Source organism: Rhea americana, unplaced genomic scaffold (assembly GCF_003343005.1).
Source record: "Rhea americana isolate MKP2758 unplaced genomic scaffold, rheAme1 scaffold_23, whole genome shotgun sequence".
In the NCBI taxonomy this organism is placed as follows: Eukaryota; Metazoa; Chordata; class Aves; order Rheiformes; family Rheidae; genus Rhea; species Rhea americana.
The window spans coordinates 4,102,132-4,116,984 of record NW_028186346.1 but is presented as its reverse complement, the minus strand read 5'-3'; the positions used below and the strand labels follow the sequence as shown (position 1 = coordinate 4,116,984).

Sequence of the window (14,853 nt, the reverse complement as noted above, 5' to 3'; positions counted from 1 at the left end):
ATATATGTAAAACTTTAAAATGTTTGAAATACCTGCTGAAGGTTGAGAAATGACAAAAAGATACATCACCAGAATAACTCTGGCTTATTTTTAAAGTTTGACCATTTTTTACGTGGAATGTTTTTTGTAGGTCCTCAAAGACATTATCAATATGAAACTCAGGTTGTTTCTGAACTGCAGATCTAAGCTGTCAGAAGTGCCACTGAAGAGGTGAGTAGTTTAGAGATGCTCTTAAAGTATGCGATCGGACTTGGTTTAGAAAAAAGCCTTAACAGTATATATTCCCTTAAAAATAAAAATAAACAATGGTTTATATTTCTGGTTTATTTGTTGTACTAGATATTTTCTTAAAATATATGCTGAGTATTACTGAAGCAGTTTGAACTTATCTAGAGAAAAAGACATTCTAATTTAGGTGCATAACTGAAGTACTGCGTCACTAAGATGCTAAGCATTATATCACAGGGAACTGTTCTAGTCCATCAAACATATCTCACTTAAAAATTCCTTATACATGTGTCTCATCCCTGTGAAAACTTTCTGAGGAAGATTGTCTCCCTAACKTAGTCACTTCTTACAATCCCCTCACACTGTAATGAATTTCACAGATTCARTCCACTTAATTTATAGATGAAATCCATCTGACTAAATGTGCAGTCTACGTTTGAGATGTTACCATAAGATCTCATTGTAGTTCATTAAGAACGTAGTACCCTAAAAATAGTGCCTTAAATTAAAGTTTCATTAACTGGCTATAAAGACCAGAGATGACTAATTCAGTTATAGACATCTATGCTTAARTGAACTCCCCAGGGAGGTTTCCTTTCCTTCTAAGAGAAATGTTAGGCACTGCCAGCCCTTTAGTAACTATTTTACCTATTCTTTTCATATGAGAGAGAACTGGTAATAGTGCCCGCCCTTTATGCAGTAGACTAGAGAATAAACTACTTGCCTACAAAACACAAGGCCTTGGTTTCTACTCAGTTGTACAGGAGCTGAACCTCATATATTGGATGGCAGTATTGTCATCATCAGTCTTCTGAGTATCCTAGGTGAATGCTCTCACAATCACTTTTGAAGTTAGTCACATGGCAGATTTTAATGCCTAGTTCTTTCCATGGGCTTGGGAAATGTGAAAGGAAGAAATGGGCACTGACACTTTCTTACTGTTTTACTTTTTTTATATATATATAGCAATTAGATGTTATTTTTCTATATGAAGTACTCACTGTTTTCAGTCTCTCCATCTTCAATACTCTTCTTCCTCTGTTGCAATTCTTCTTATTTTGTTGAMTATCAGTAGAGGAAGGAAGGAAAGCATCATTATTTTGTTGCTCCAGGGATCTTTTCCCTGTGGAGAAAGGGAAGATTTGATTAGGAAGAGAGAGACTGCTCCTTTTCTCTGGTCTCTCGTTTTGCTGCTGATAGTGTCGGGAACTCTGTCCTAAGGACACTTCTTTTAGCGGATTGCTGCTTCTGTTTAGTCTAGCAACAGAGGTTCTTAGAAGCCAAGACTGTCCAAATTCAAGATGTTWAGGTGCCCCTCTTGGGCTTTTACCTTCTCAGACATTGAGAATGCAGGTGGGAGACCTATATTTTCCCAGACAAAATTATCAAAAGTGAATTATTGTTCTGTATTCATCTGCTAGCTCATTTKAGGTGGTATAGGTATTATTTGACAATATTCCTCAGGAACGGGGAACTACCATGCCTCCAAATATCGTTAATTTGGTAAACAGTGTAATTAAAAATGCTTTTGAAAGACTTCATACTTGGAACTCAGCCTTCATAGTTTAATAAATGTATTTTTTTGAACATTTCTGTTTTCAACAGCTTCTATCGGTTTGTTCTGGAACCAGAATTAACTTACAGAATCAACAAACACCTTCCTTCTGAACCTCTGGCAAAATTTCTGGAATTACCAGAATCGCCCCTTTTGACTCTAAATATGATCACTCCTGAAAGCTGGTTGGTTGAAGTAGTGAACAGTTCCTGTGATCTTGATAACATTCATTTGCAGGACGTAAGTAACATTTTGTAAACATTATAAAACTTATGTTGGATCTTTTACATCAAGAGGAAAAAGGAAATCTTTGGGGATTTTTGTCTCTATTTTCCAGAAATACTTACTAATGTAATTGATTATTTGGTCAGTCTATTTTTAATTTCATCATCTTTCTTCACATTCTTTCTTCTGAAAATAAGTCTCGAAAGCAATGAAATAATAAATATCAGAAAGCAGAATAGAAGTAACAGCAACTTATCTGCTGTGTTGAGCTTTATATTGTTTATGAAAGTATTCATTTTTTGAGCAATTAAACAAGGGGTACTGTCTGTGCTCTATTTCCTTTTAATTTTTAGTATTTTATATTTTGGTAGTAATAGTGTTGATCTAGGTGTATTTCTAAATAAATCTGAATATATTGCTATTTTTTTTATATAAATTAAAATACATTTGACCCTTTTGTAGCTCAGGAATTTTTCTAATATATTTTTAATTTGTCAGCATCAAAGTCACTGAATTTGTTCCAGTCACTGAATATACACAAAATATTAAAAGTATTTAATCCGCTAAAACTGTGCATTTAGATAGTGTATTGTAAAATCAAAGGTTGGGATTTACCTTATCAAAGCTGAGAGTCTCAGTGTCCTTTTATAGTCAATGTAGAGAGGGAGGCACTTCTGCAGGGTGGTTGGTCCTCTGTATCTTGGATACCAAACTGAGTGAATTTCCCTCTGAAAGGGCCTTTCTCTTTTTGACAGTTTAAGTTAGTTGAGGTAAATTGTACTCAACGTGTCTGTTGTTGTCATATGTTGCTTTTTCACTTATTTAAAACATATTTTAGTGATTAAATGTTCCTTCCACAGATAAAAGGTACTGTTACAGCAGAATATGAGCTAGAATATCTATTACTTGAAGGACATTGCTTTGATGTGACGACCGGACAACCTCCTCGAGGATTGCAGTTCACTTTGGGCACAAAGAATAATCCTGTCATGGTTGATACTATTGTGATGGCCAATCTGGTAAGTATTAAGTACAGAAGTACAAATTGCAGCTCTTCAAGAAAATTCTTTTTGAGATTCTTGTTCTTTAAACTCATTCCTCTGTGTTGCAAATTAGAAATATTAAAAGCAACAGGAGTTATTCCAGAATTGAGATCATCTGCAAAAGAGAAAGTACATCTCTAACTCTCCCAGCTTTTTGTCCTGTTCTGATCTAACATAGATTTGAATTTAGCCTAATATTAAATCCTTAACTGAAGGGCCTAAACTAGCAGTCTAGCTGTCTTAAGGTGATGATAGGAGGTATATATCTACAGATGGAGATTCCACCGACAAACATAAGGTATGAATCATGTTCTGATTAAGGTAGCCATTTTTGTCTCACAAGGGTCCAGGCAAAGAAAGCGTCTATTCTGGATGCCTGAGTTAAGTGCTTAAAACAGCAGTGGGACAGATCCACACCTGAGAGTTCCTCTGGTCATCCAAAATAATTGTTTTTGTTGTTAGTAGCCTGATAATTAGTAGGTAATATAGCACAGACAGTAAACTCATGCTTGTGTCTTGTCAAAAGCTCCATGCAAGAAAACCTGAGCGTTTGTGCTAGGTGGCAGTGTGGGATGCTCCAGGTAACACGGAGGTGTGCTACATTTTTCATCAACAAATAATCTGTGTCTAAATTAGGTCTCRTAAGTTATGTATTTGTTTCCTTTGTTTTTGTATGAAATTGGGTTTTGTATGAAATGTGTGTTTCTTAGAACTATTGAAAACTACTCTGTTCTTGCGGAAGGTAAAAGATAGGAATTACAAGCAATAGGACAGCATGATTATATAATTTAGGGGGAGAAAAAATTTAAAAATGGGATTCTGAGATAAGAAAGATTTTCAGTGAAAAATACATATGCAGCCCAGTGAGTCAGCTTTTTTGGGGAAAAAAAAGCATTAATATAAGTGATCACTATCTGCATAATGAATTCTGTCGTAATTACTTCATTTTAGCTATGGTATTWGTGTTGTTTGACCAACCTATCACTGCACCTGCAAAGACTGAAATGCTAGTGAATTGCTTAATAATTAGATATACTTGAAGCAAGACATTCCTTATTTTGAGTTGATTGTCTGTGCTGGTTGCAATTCTGGGCATTCTCCAGTGAGTACAAATCTCTGAAAGCATCAATTTTTGAAAGACAAACTTTACTACTTACAGTTACTTTGAAAGTACTGTCTAGTTAGAACCTTCTTTCTGCCTTTAGCTCATGATCTGGAATGTTTGATTCTGGATAGAAACTTAGACATTGAACCAATATTTTTTGCTTTTATGGATGCTATGCCAAAATATAGTTGAGATACATTCTCCAGTTCTGCTAACAATTCTCTCTTGAAAAGCATAGCTATAGGAAAACACTGTTTCTTGTAAATGCCAACGAATGCTGCCAAGTGCAATTTCTSTAATCTAATTTTAGACATATTAAAGTTAGGAATCTAGTTCAAGCTAATCATCAAGGTTCCATTTATACTTAATAGAAATCAGCAGACACATCCAGAAAGCAATTACTGTGAAAACATCACACAGATTTATAATATATAMTATAATTTTAATCATATTGTCATATCATTTAAAATAATAAAATAATCATATTTAATTTTTAAAAATGAGGGCTATATTAGTTGTCAGGATACTATGAGGCTGAAAATTAGCAGTYGTAATGACTGCTTAAAATGCAACTAAAAACATTAGAATAAAAATGATCTTTTCTTACATAATTTAAATTCTTAGTCTGTTCTTTTTCTCTTTTTCTCTAAAAAAATATTTTCCATTTTAGTACTTGGCTATTGTAACACTGAAGTTCTTGTTACTTCTGAAGTGAAAGGTTAATTTTGTATTGGCTAAGGTAATTTCATAGAGAAAGATTGATTTTGACAATTAGGACTTGTTAGCCATCTGCCATTCTCTGTGAAAATTGTATTATAAGGAATAAAACATTTAACAAAATGTGAATCTTTGGCTTTTAGACAAGTACTGAATACTTTCTCAATACTAGAAGGTGTTTAWCATGACAAAGCTCTTTAATGTTCACGTTCCACCCCTTGCTTTGTCTGGTATTCACACAGTGTAGCTGGATGCAGGGATTCTAAATTGRGAAAGAGCTGTATTGACTAGGGAAGTTGTTCCAGACGAAAGTTTGAAGTTTCAAATAAAWTTTTCATCCTAGAATTTGTTTAGTAGTTAATTCCTTCACTGCTTGCTTACTTGTTGTTGTACATGGAGATTTTGTATATGTTCAGCTAGAAACAAATGGAGCAATAAGAGACATTAAAATGGGCATAAAGAAAGATGATATTTGGCTGTATCACTTCCAAGGCTAGCATGGCATTAGGTTAATAACTTTAGCTGCAGTACTGAGGGTTGGATAATTGATGTTTGTGTGTGTACGTGATCGATTCTGAAAAGGAAACAGAACTTTCTTTTTTTGGGTCCCTTTTTTTCATAGGGATATTTTCAGCTAAAAGCAAATCCAGGTGCTTGGACACTGAGATTGCGTAAAGGAAGATCTGAAGAGATTTATCATGTTTTCTCGTAAGTAGTAAGCTATCCTTAGAACATACATATGCCTTATAAACAAGTTGCTTGAAATGCATRTTTTTAAAAATTCTGAAATTACTGAAGAAAAATGAACAAAGATAACATGAAACAGTAGAACAAGGAGCAAATAATCATTTAAAGTTGATAACAAATGCCTTTATTTTCTAGAAGGGTAAGTGGGAGSAGTTATAAAACCTAAAACTAACATTTAAAGTCTCCTTTTTCAGGAGGATATTTGGTAAAGTAAAGCTCTATAGCTACAAATTTTACTATATTTCTGCACAGCAAAGTGGCAAAATAAAGAAGTGTTCTGTATAATCCCTTTGAGAATGATTTAAAATTGCATGTGTAAATCGAGAGCCTGGAAATAAACCAGGACTCTGACTATATTCTTGGTATTCTAAATATATATTTCTAACTGGAATCATAAACTCTGAAGTTCCAAGAGCAGACTTGATCTATGTGTGAAATTTTACTGATGATTCTGGCCTGATACTGTTTTTAATCAGGTTCTGGTTCTAAGTAGAGATAACTGTCTTTCATTTCAGACTAGTTGTTCTCTGAGGATGTTTTTGTAATATCTAGCTCTTCCAAAAATCATTTAGGCAATATATTTTGTTTAAAAACTTGATCTATTTCAACATCCTTTTRATAATAGTTGCTTTTTATGGTTCTCTTCAGCCACTTCTCCATTCTGATTAGACATCTATTTACACTATACTATRTTGTGATTTAAAATTTGAATCACTTTTGTTTCCATAAGTGAAAAATAGCATAAAGCTGAAGCACTAATTATTYACTGGTTTATAGTTTTYRAAGTRTTCTCAGAATCAAGAATGGTTGAGAWTGGAAGGGACTTCCGAAGATCATCTAGCCCAACCCCCCTGCTCAAGAAGGGTCACCTAGAGCATGTTAGGATCGCGTCCAGGCAGGTTTTGAATATCTCCAGAGAAGGAGACTCCACAACCTCTCTGGACAGCCTGGTCCAGTGCTCTGTCACTCTCACAGGGAAGCTTTTCCTCATATTCAGGTGGAACTTCCTGTGTTTCAGTTTGTGCCTGTTGCCTCTTGTCCTATTGCTTGGCACTGCTGAAAAGAGTCTGGCTCCATCCTCTTGACACCCTCCCTTCAGGTACTTGTACACATTGATAAGATCCCCCCTCAGTCTTCTCTTCCCCAGGCTGAACACACCCAGCTCTTTTAGCCTTTCTTCCTAGGGAAGATGCTCCAGTCCTCTCATCATCTTTGTAGCCCTGCGCTGGACTCTCTCCAGTAGCTCCATGYCTCTCTTGTCCTGGGGAGCCCAGAAGTGGACACAGTACTCGAGATGAGGCCTCCCCAGGGCTGAGGAGAGGGGCAGGATCACCTCCCTCGACCTGCTGGCAGCACTCGTCCTAATGCACCCCAGGATACCATTGGCCTTCCTGGCCACAAGGGCACGTTGCTGGCTCATTCGTGGCCACCAGCGCTCCCAGGTCCTTCTCTGCAGAGCTGCTTTCCAGCAAGTCAATTATTTAAAGATGTATTTTATTAAGAAGAAAGAGCTAATACACTCTACATCTGGTTTTCTGTTTGAATTTACGTGACATAGATATAGTTATTTCTCTGTAATAAATGTGGATGAATTTATGTTTATAATATTATAAACTTCTTATTTTCCTTCAGATTTCTTATTGCTAAAGTGAAAAATCCTAACACAGTCTTTCCTCTTGCAGAGGCTGTCTGTATCTCTAATCATTGTTGCTCTTATCTGTGCATTATCTCATTCTGCCCTGCCCTTTTGAGAGGGGTGACCAGGGGTAAAGACACATTCATGTTGTGGTTGCAGCATGCATTTACACAACAACATTGCTAAATTCCTGATTCTAATAAATACTAGCATCTTTTTTCAATATTGCTGAACACTGAGCTGACATTTGCAGAGAACTATCTACACTTTCCAAGATCTTTCTTGGGAAATAATAGCTAATTAGGTCTACTTATTGTGTAAGTATCATTAGGTTTCTTTTTTCCACATGCACTAATTTGCATATGTTTCTACTACCAACTTCAAAAGTATCTAACTTCCAAGTTAGATCAGGTTACTCAGGACCTTGTCCAGTCACATTTTGAGTATCTATAAGGATGGGAGATTCCAYACCTTCTCTGGGTAACTTGTTTCAGTGTTTGACCACCCTCCTTGTGAAATTTTTTTCCTAATGTCTGACCAGAATTTCTCTTATTGCAGCTAGTGTCTATTACCTCTYCTGCTTTTGCTGAGAACCTACAAGTTTAGTCTGATTCTGTTTTCTCTATAATCTTCCCTTGGGCAATTGAAGACAACCATAAGATACCATCTTAGTCTTTTCTTGTTAAGACTAAATGAACATAATTTTCTCAGCCTCTCCTTGTATACATTGTGCTTCAACCTAACTGTCTTGTTGGCTCTCTGTCCAGTATGTCAGTGTCTTTTTTTCCTGTCACACCTGCTCAGCTTTCTGCCCACTGGAATGGACCATTCTTGTATGAGGAGGAGGCTGCGCTTGAAGATCAACCAGCTCTCCTCAACCTCTTCACCCTTCAGGACAGTCTCCTAAGGGATTCTGCTAACCCTGGACAGATCCCTGAGCAAGACAAAAGCTGTTCTCCTGAAACGAAAGCTGTAATTCTACTATTTGCCTTTTTCATCTTTCTCAGGATCTTAAGCTCCACCGTCTCATGGTGAAGCCAAGGCTGCCACTAACCTTCTGTCCTTTCTTCCTTATTTGTATACATCAAGTCCAGCAGAAAGCCTCTCCTACTTTTCTTGTCAATCACCTGTGTCAAGAAACTGTTCTCTACACACTATGGTATGCCTGTGCCCTGCCGTGTTGCCCTTCCATCAGATCTTGGGATCTGAAGTGCCCCCCCAGGAGAACCAGGGCCTGTAATAGTAAGGCTGCTGCTGGTTTTGTAAAGGCTTTGTTTACTTTCTGTTCCTGACTGGCCTGCTTAAGACACTCACAGGAATGTTGCATTGCTCTCTCTGATCCTTACCTGTAAACTGTTAATGGGGTTGCTGCCTGTTTCATAGCAAAGTTCTATGGATTCAACCTACTCCTTAGTGTTGAATGCAAGTCTTTTACTCTTTCTTGACTTYTGTGCCTGTTCTTCCTAAGGGACCTTTATCTGTCCATCAAAGCAGTGTAGTCATGGGAGCTGTCCCACCGTATCTCTGTGATCCTAATCAGATCATAACTTTTTGGCTGTGAAACTTCTAATTCCTCATTTGTTTCCCAACCAGAGTGCATTGAGGGAAAGGAACTTGAGATGAGCCACCAGTCATGCCAGTTTCTCAGGGGAAGTTGGAGAGCTTCCCATACTTAAACACTTTCTTATTGCCCCCATACATCTAATTTTCTTCAGTCTTTGATGACCATTCCCATAACACATTTTAAGGTACAAGTTCTCTGCAGGGTGCCTTACTTGTTTCAGGATGCGCGTACAGGCCACATGCTGAATTCCAAAAAGCGTGCACATTTACACCACAGTGTACCATAGCTTTCCAGTCCTTGGGTCCTGTCACATCTTGATATGGAATCAAGACATGATCAGGGTTGCTGTGGAAAAACAACAGCATATGCTCTGTGAGACGAATTTTTGTCCAGCTGGCAGAACTTCTTGCAGTTGACTTTGCATTGTTTTCTACATGTTCCATTTACTGTTTTGGTCTTGGTTTTGAAACCAACAATATCTCACTCCTCTTTGGTATCTTAGCAGAAAATCTGGTAAGATCTTAGGGGGCATGTCTGCCATGGAGAAATAAGCAGTTGTTTGAAAGTTCTGTCTATACTTGAATCCATTTTGGTATGTTAATGCTAGTAATAATATGCCTAAGGCACTCAGACATCTAGGTTTGACACTGGCAGAATCTCTTACCACATAGCTACACAGCTACCAGACACTTGCCCTGTTAATTCAGAGCATGGTTAGCATTATCATGCAGCCACCTGCACCAAATTCTGTAGAATTGTCAGTAGCATTTTTCTAGATTAATATCTTGATATTCCTGATGTACCTAATGTGTAGACCCACMAATATGTCTGCCTATAGCATTGCATACCTACAGTGTCTTTGTGAGCTTGAGCAAGTACCATCAATTTCCCTCTCAGAATTTTTCAGCCTTGAGGGTGCCTTGGAATGCAATATTATTGATGGTAGCATCCCTTTTGAACAAAAGCATTATATTCATTTTAACTCTAGGCATTTTTCTTCAATCAATTCAGCATGACTTTTAGTCATCTAAGAATCACTGTGGTTGCACCTTAATGTAGGGATTTAGAAGCACTCTTCAGTTTCTTGCACTGATTCTGTACCCTGGCTGCATTTTGACTGCACCATCCTTCTCGAAAGAAACGCATGTGCATGGAAAGAAAAGTCATATTGTACTACAGAAACTGGCATTTAGGTGCCTTCTATGGGGCTTACAGATCTGTAATTTCCCTAGTCAGTTTTCACAAGGAACATGTGCTAATTGTCATCCTAAATATTCCTTGGAAGAATCCTTTTTCTCATATTTTAGATGACAGCATAGATCTGTAATGTATTACGGTTCCTCTTGAAGTTTTGGAACTGGTTCCTTCTAGAAGAACATCATTACTTTATTTCAGCTTCCGTTCAAATTTTTTTTCCTCTCTGTAATTTTGTGGGCTGAAACAGGTCTATTTCCTTTTATGTTTTTTATTATTACTCAGATTTCAGGAACATACAGATTCATAGGATGTTTAGTTGCCAGCTACTGTTACAAAATGGAAAAAAAAAGATGAATATGTTTGTTGTTTTGATTATTTAATTAATGCATCAATTTCAGTGTTTCAGGAAGTAGTGTTAATGGCATGTTAGGTTCATTCCATTTCTTTGCAATTTTCAATTTATATTTTTCAAGAAACCACTCACACTGTGTTGCAAAAGCAGAAAAAATCATCTTCATCTTAAGAAGTTCACTTAATCTCCACCAACTGTAGCTGTATCATTTGTCTAGTTTAACATTCAAATCTTGAAGTATATAAAGTGGTTTATAGAAGATACCATGGTGGAAAAAAATGTAGCAAGCAAGCTATAGTTGAACAGAAAAATGAAACAAAATTGAACAAAAATGCTTTGCTTTCTAGATTTAATCAAAGGGAACTTAAAACACCTGCAGTTTTTTAAGACTATTGATTTTCTTTAAGAAGTAATACCAATAAGCTTGAAATAAGCTCAGCTAAGTTATATAAARTTAATACTTGATGAAGAATCTAAACAATAATGTGTATTTCATTTGATTATTACAAACCATAGGTTTAGAATGCAACAGCTGAACTATGTTTGGGAGTTGTTGTTAATGATGTCAATATTAGTAATATCAAAACGTTATCAGAACTCAAGCAACCATTTGATAGCGTGAAGTTTAGCCAAGTTGTATTGCAGGATATAAAGATAYTCTCTACTCTTGTATACAAGTAATACCCTCTCATTAAATTTTAAGATGGCATGTGCTCTTTGAGGCGCAGACTTGTACATTGTCTTAGGAGTTTTAGGGGTAAAACAGGATTTTGAAGTTACAGGATGTATCACGCCTCAGGGCATATTTTCACAGAATCATAGAATGGGTAAGGTTGGAAGCGACTCCTGGAGATCATCTAGTCCAACCTCCCTGCCCAAGCAGGGTCACCTACAGCATGTTAGACAGGGYTGCATCCAGGCAGGCCTTGAATGTCTCCAGAGAAGGAGACTCCACCTCCTCTCTGGGCAACCTGGGCCGGTGCTCYGTCACTCTCACAGGGAAGAAATTCTTCCTCACGTTCAGGCAGAACTTCCTGTGTTTCAGTTTGTGCCCATTGCCTCTAGTCCTTTCGCATGGGACAACTGAAGAGTTTAGCCCCATCCCCTTGACAYCCTCTCTTAAGGGATTTATAGACATTGATAAGATCCCCCCTCAGTCTTCTCTTCCCCAGGCTGAACAGGCCCGGCTCTTTTAGCCTTTCCTCCTAGGGAAGATGCTCCAGTCCTCTCATCATCTTTGTAGCTCTATGCTGGACTCTCTCCAGTAGCTCCATGTCTCTCTTGTCCTGGGGAGCCTAGAAGTGGACACAGTACTCGAGATGAGGCCTCCCCAGGGCTGAGGAGAGGGGCAGGATCACCTCCCTTGACCTGCTCTTCCTAATGCACCCCAGGATACCATTGGCCTTCTTGACCACAAGGRCACATTGCTGGCTCATGGTCAACCTGTCATCCACCAGCACTCCCAGGTCCAGTCCTTCTCTGCAGAGCTGCTTTCCAGCAGCTTCTCTCATTTTAGCATATTTTATCTCTCATTTAGCATATTTTGCTTCTCTCATTTTAGCATGTAATACAGAGGTAAGTAATTTGTTTTTTGCCTATGTAAATAGCTTTTGGAAAAAGCATTTCTTTTCAAACACTACTTATAACAAAGATCATTAATTTGAAGTGGTTACCCTTGTAGATGTATTTCTAATTAATAAATCACTCTGAATGCTAGGAATATTAAAATTGGTATACTCTGCAACAGTATTTTAGTCTGAGTGCTACATATTATCTGAGCTTTGACTCTGTAATGTTGGTAGGAAAACTTAGGTTAAGTATTACAAAATYGAGACTTAGCAGAAAATTGTTTATAATAAAAATATATGTATAAGCTCATTTTGAAAAAGAAAGGTGGATATAACTTACAGTTTTATGTTATACAGACTGTATAACTGGAAGTTGTATTTTTTGTAATTTGGGCAAATGTTTTTTTCTTTTTAATTTAAAGAGTTTTCATTTATTGAACTTAAATATTCTTTTCTCCGTGCTGAAAATTAAAATGCATTTATATGAGAAGTATATATGTGTTTTGAAACAGAGCAAAGTTTTGATCTAAATAGTCTGCTAGACATGTTTAGTTTTATACAGCAATTATACAACARTGAAGTCAATATATAAGACTTTTTGCAGGGATTTAAAAAATAAGCTGTGCTTAACTTTAGTGAGTTTACAAACAAAGTAGTTATGCTGACAGCGTTCAAGACTGCTTAAGGTACCTCACTTGTGGACAAAACACAGCGTTTCTTACCAGACTTGTTAATGGAGTTTGTAAATCATGATCCCAGTTCTTGCAAACACCAGCTGACGTTCAGAACCTTACTCACGTAATCACTCATGAAATTTTATCTGTACACAAATAAAATTACAACATCCATAATTTCATTTGAAAAAAAGAAAAGGAGAAGAGCTCCTGTGTAAGATTCAGCACACTGATTTAAGATTAGAGAACAGTATGTTGGACTCAGTTTTCTTTCAGAGAGATACTTGCCTGAAAGCAAGTGAATATCTTAGTTTGTAAGGACCTGTTGAGAATATAGTTGGTTTCAGTAGAAATTGAAATAAAGCGACAGACTTGGTCATGAAAAGCTGTTACCATAGTGTGAAAGTAGGAAGTATAGAAAGATGTGACCGGAGAAACAGATAAATGGGATCTTGAGACCAGGATTAACTATCCAGGGTTACTAATGGTAACTATCATCATCTTCATTACATTGTTCATATTAGGCAGGAGGTTCATCACACTGAGTGAAAACAGTTGGAGTTGAATAAAGATGGAGTTGACAATGAGGGATATATTAAAGAGATTTAAGGAGACAAAGTTAAATTAAATTGTAAAGCTATTAAACTATTAAATTACTAAATTAAACTATTAAATKATTAAATTATTAAATTAATGGCCAAACCAAATCTGTTTAGAGAATATTGTAAGGACTTTGGAAAATTATATTCATCCTTAGAACTGCGGAGCTAGCTACAGAATTCAGAATGTGAAGATTTTGAGGTAACTTAGAGAAGAATAGAAATAAATTGTGGAAAAATGACAAAAATTAAAACACTGAAATTTTGACTGCTAGCTGTTTACCTTGCAAGAAGCAGTTTGTGGTGAGATCTGATTTGTTATCACATAGTTTATTTAGAATAGAGATCTGTGTCCTTTTGTTTTTAGTATTGTATATCCCTTTGATAAAAAGACAGTTTTTGGCCCAGTGTTCATATATGTGATATTTTAAAAGCATGAAAATATGACTAAATCAGAGACTGCAGATGTCAAGATAATGTTGAGCAGATTCTTTTGTTCAGGAATCAGCCATTTCCACAAAACTTAGAGACTGTAGGCACATTTTACAAAAAATAGTTAAATAGAAGATGTGCTTAAGTATATAAAATCCTGTCATTTTTAGTACCATTTAAGTGCCATGAAACATACTGAAGCAAAATTTGAATCGTTCTCTAGGCAAAAATAAGTCAAGACTAAGGGGTAGCAAATTACTTTCTGAAACTAGTATTTTGTATGTTTAGTCTTAGCAAGTAAAAGCTAATACTACTAAAAGAAATAAAATGATTGAAGGGAAAATATATGGGATTTTGATATACAAAAAGTGTGGGATTTGAGAAGTATGTTGTTATACTGCATCAGAGAGAGATGGCAACATTTTTTATACTTCTTTCTCAGTGGGCTGCAGTACAGTTTGGAGATGCCTGAGTGGCTTTAAACTGGCACTCAGTAAGGCGAATGTGCATGGGCTGCATTGCTGCAGCCATGTCGGTAGGGACACAGTTACCAAAGCCAACCAGCTGAAAGCCAGTCTTAATGTTTCCACACTGTGCTGTAACGTGCCCCAGACTTTAAAGCAGATACATTTTAAAAGTAGATTTAGTGCAGCCATGCAGCAATTTTGGGGATATATGTGTTTTTCATATTTGAAATATAATAGACAGTTTAATATATTTTGTATAATAAATACCTGCATAATGTACARCGTTAGATGTCTGATTTTCTTGACTGGTTGATAAAATTTCCTGGAAAAATCTAAGGTGAGGGCTACAACTGTGGGCAATATCTAGTGATGAATAAAACTCAGGTTCTAAGGTTAAGATATAATTAGGTGCAAGTGAAGAAATTTTGTTTCAATAAATATCAACAGAGCTAAACCTTGTACTGTAATTAAGCACAAGTGATAAAACATATGTTAATGAGTCAGTATGTTTGCATGGTGTTTTTCCCCTCACAGCCATGAAGGAACAGATTCTGTAGCTGACCTGGCAGATGTTATTGTGGTATTAAACAACTTCAGAAGCAAAATTATCAAAGTCCAAGTACGTAAAGAGATCCTTTCTGTCTGCACTATTTCTTTATATGAAACATGAATAATGCTCACATGTCTTAGGCTGTATTTAATTGGAAGATGCATACGGGAATATATTATTTAGATTTTGTATAA

General features: G+C 36.5%; 1 protein-coding gene across 1 annotated transcript in view; it reads left to right on the top strand.

The window, feature by feature from the left end:
* Positions 1-14,853, top strand: part of UGGT2 (UDP-glucose glycoprotein glucosyltransferase 2) — a 102,776-nt gene that overhangs the window by 71,801 nt on the left and 16,122 nt on the right. The window contains exons 26-30 of the mRNA XM_085305966.1: positions 131-210; positions 1,834-2,023; positions 2,869-3,027; positions 5,496-5,581; positions 14,644-14,728. Coding sequence (XP_085162092.1) covers positions 131-210; positions 1,834-2,023; positions 2,869-3,027; positions 5,496-5,581; positions 14,644-14,728 — 600 coding nt within the window. The remainder of the gene's footprint in view (positions 1-130; positions 211-1,833; positions 2,024-2,868; positions 3,028-5,495; positions 5,582-14,643; positions 14,729-14,853) is intronic.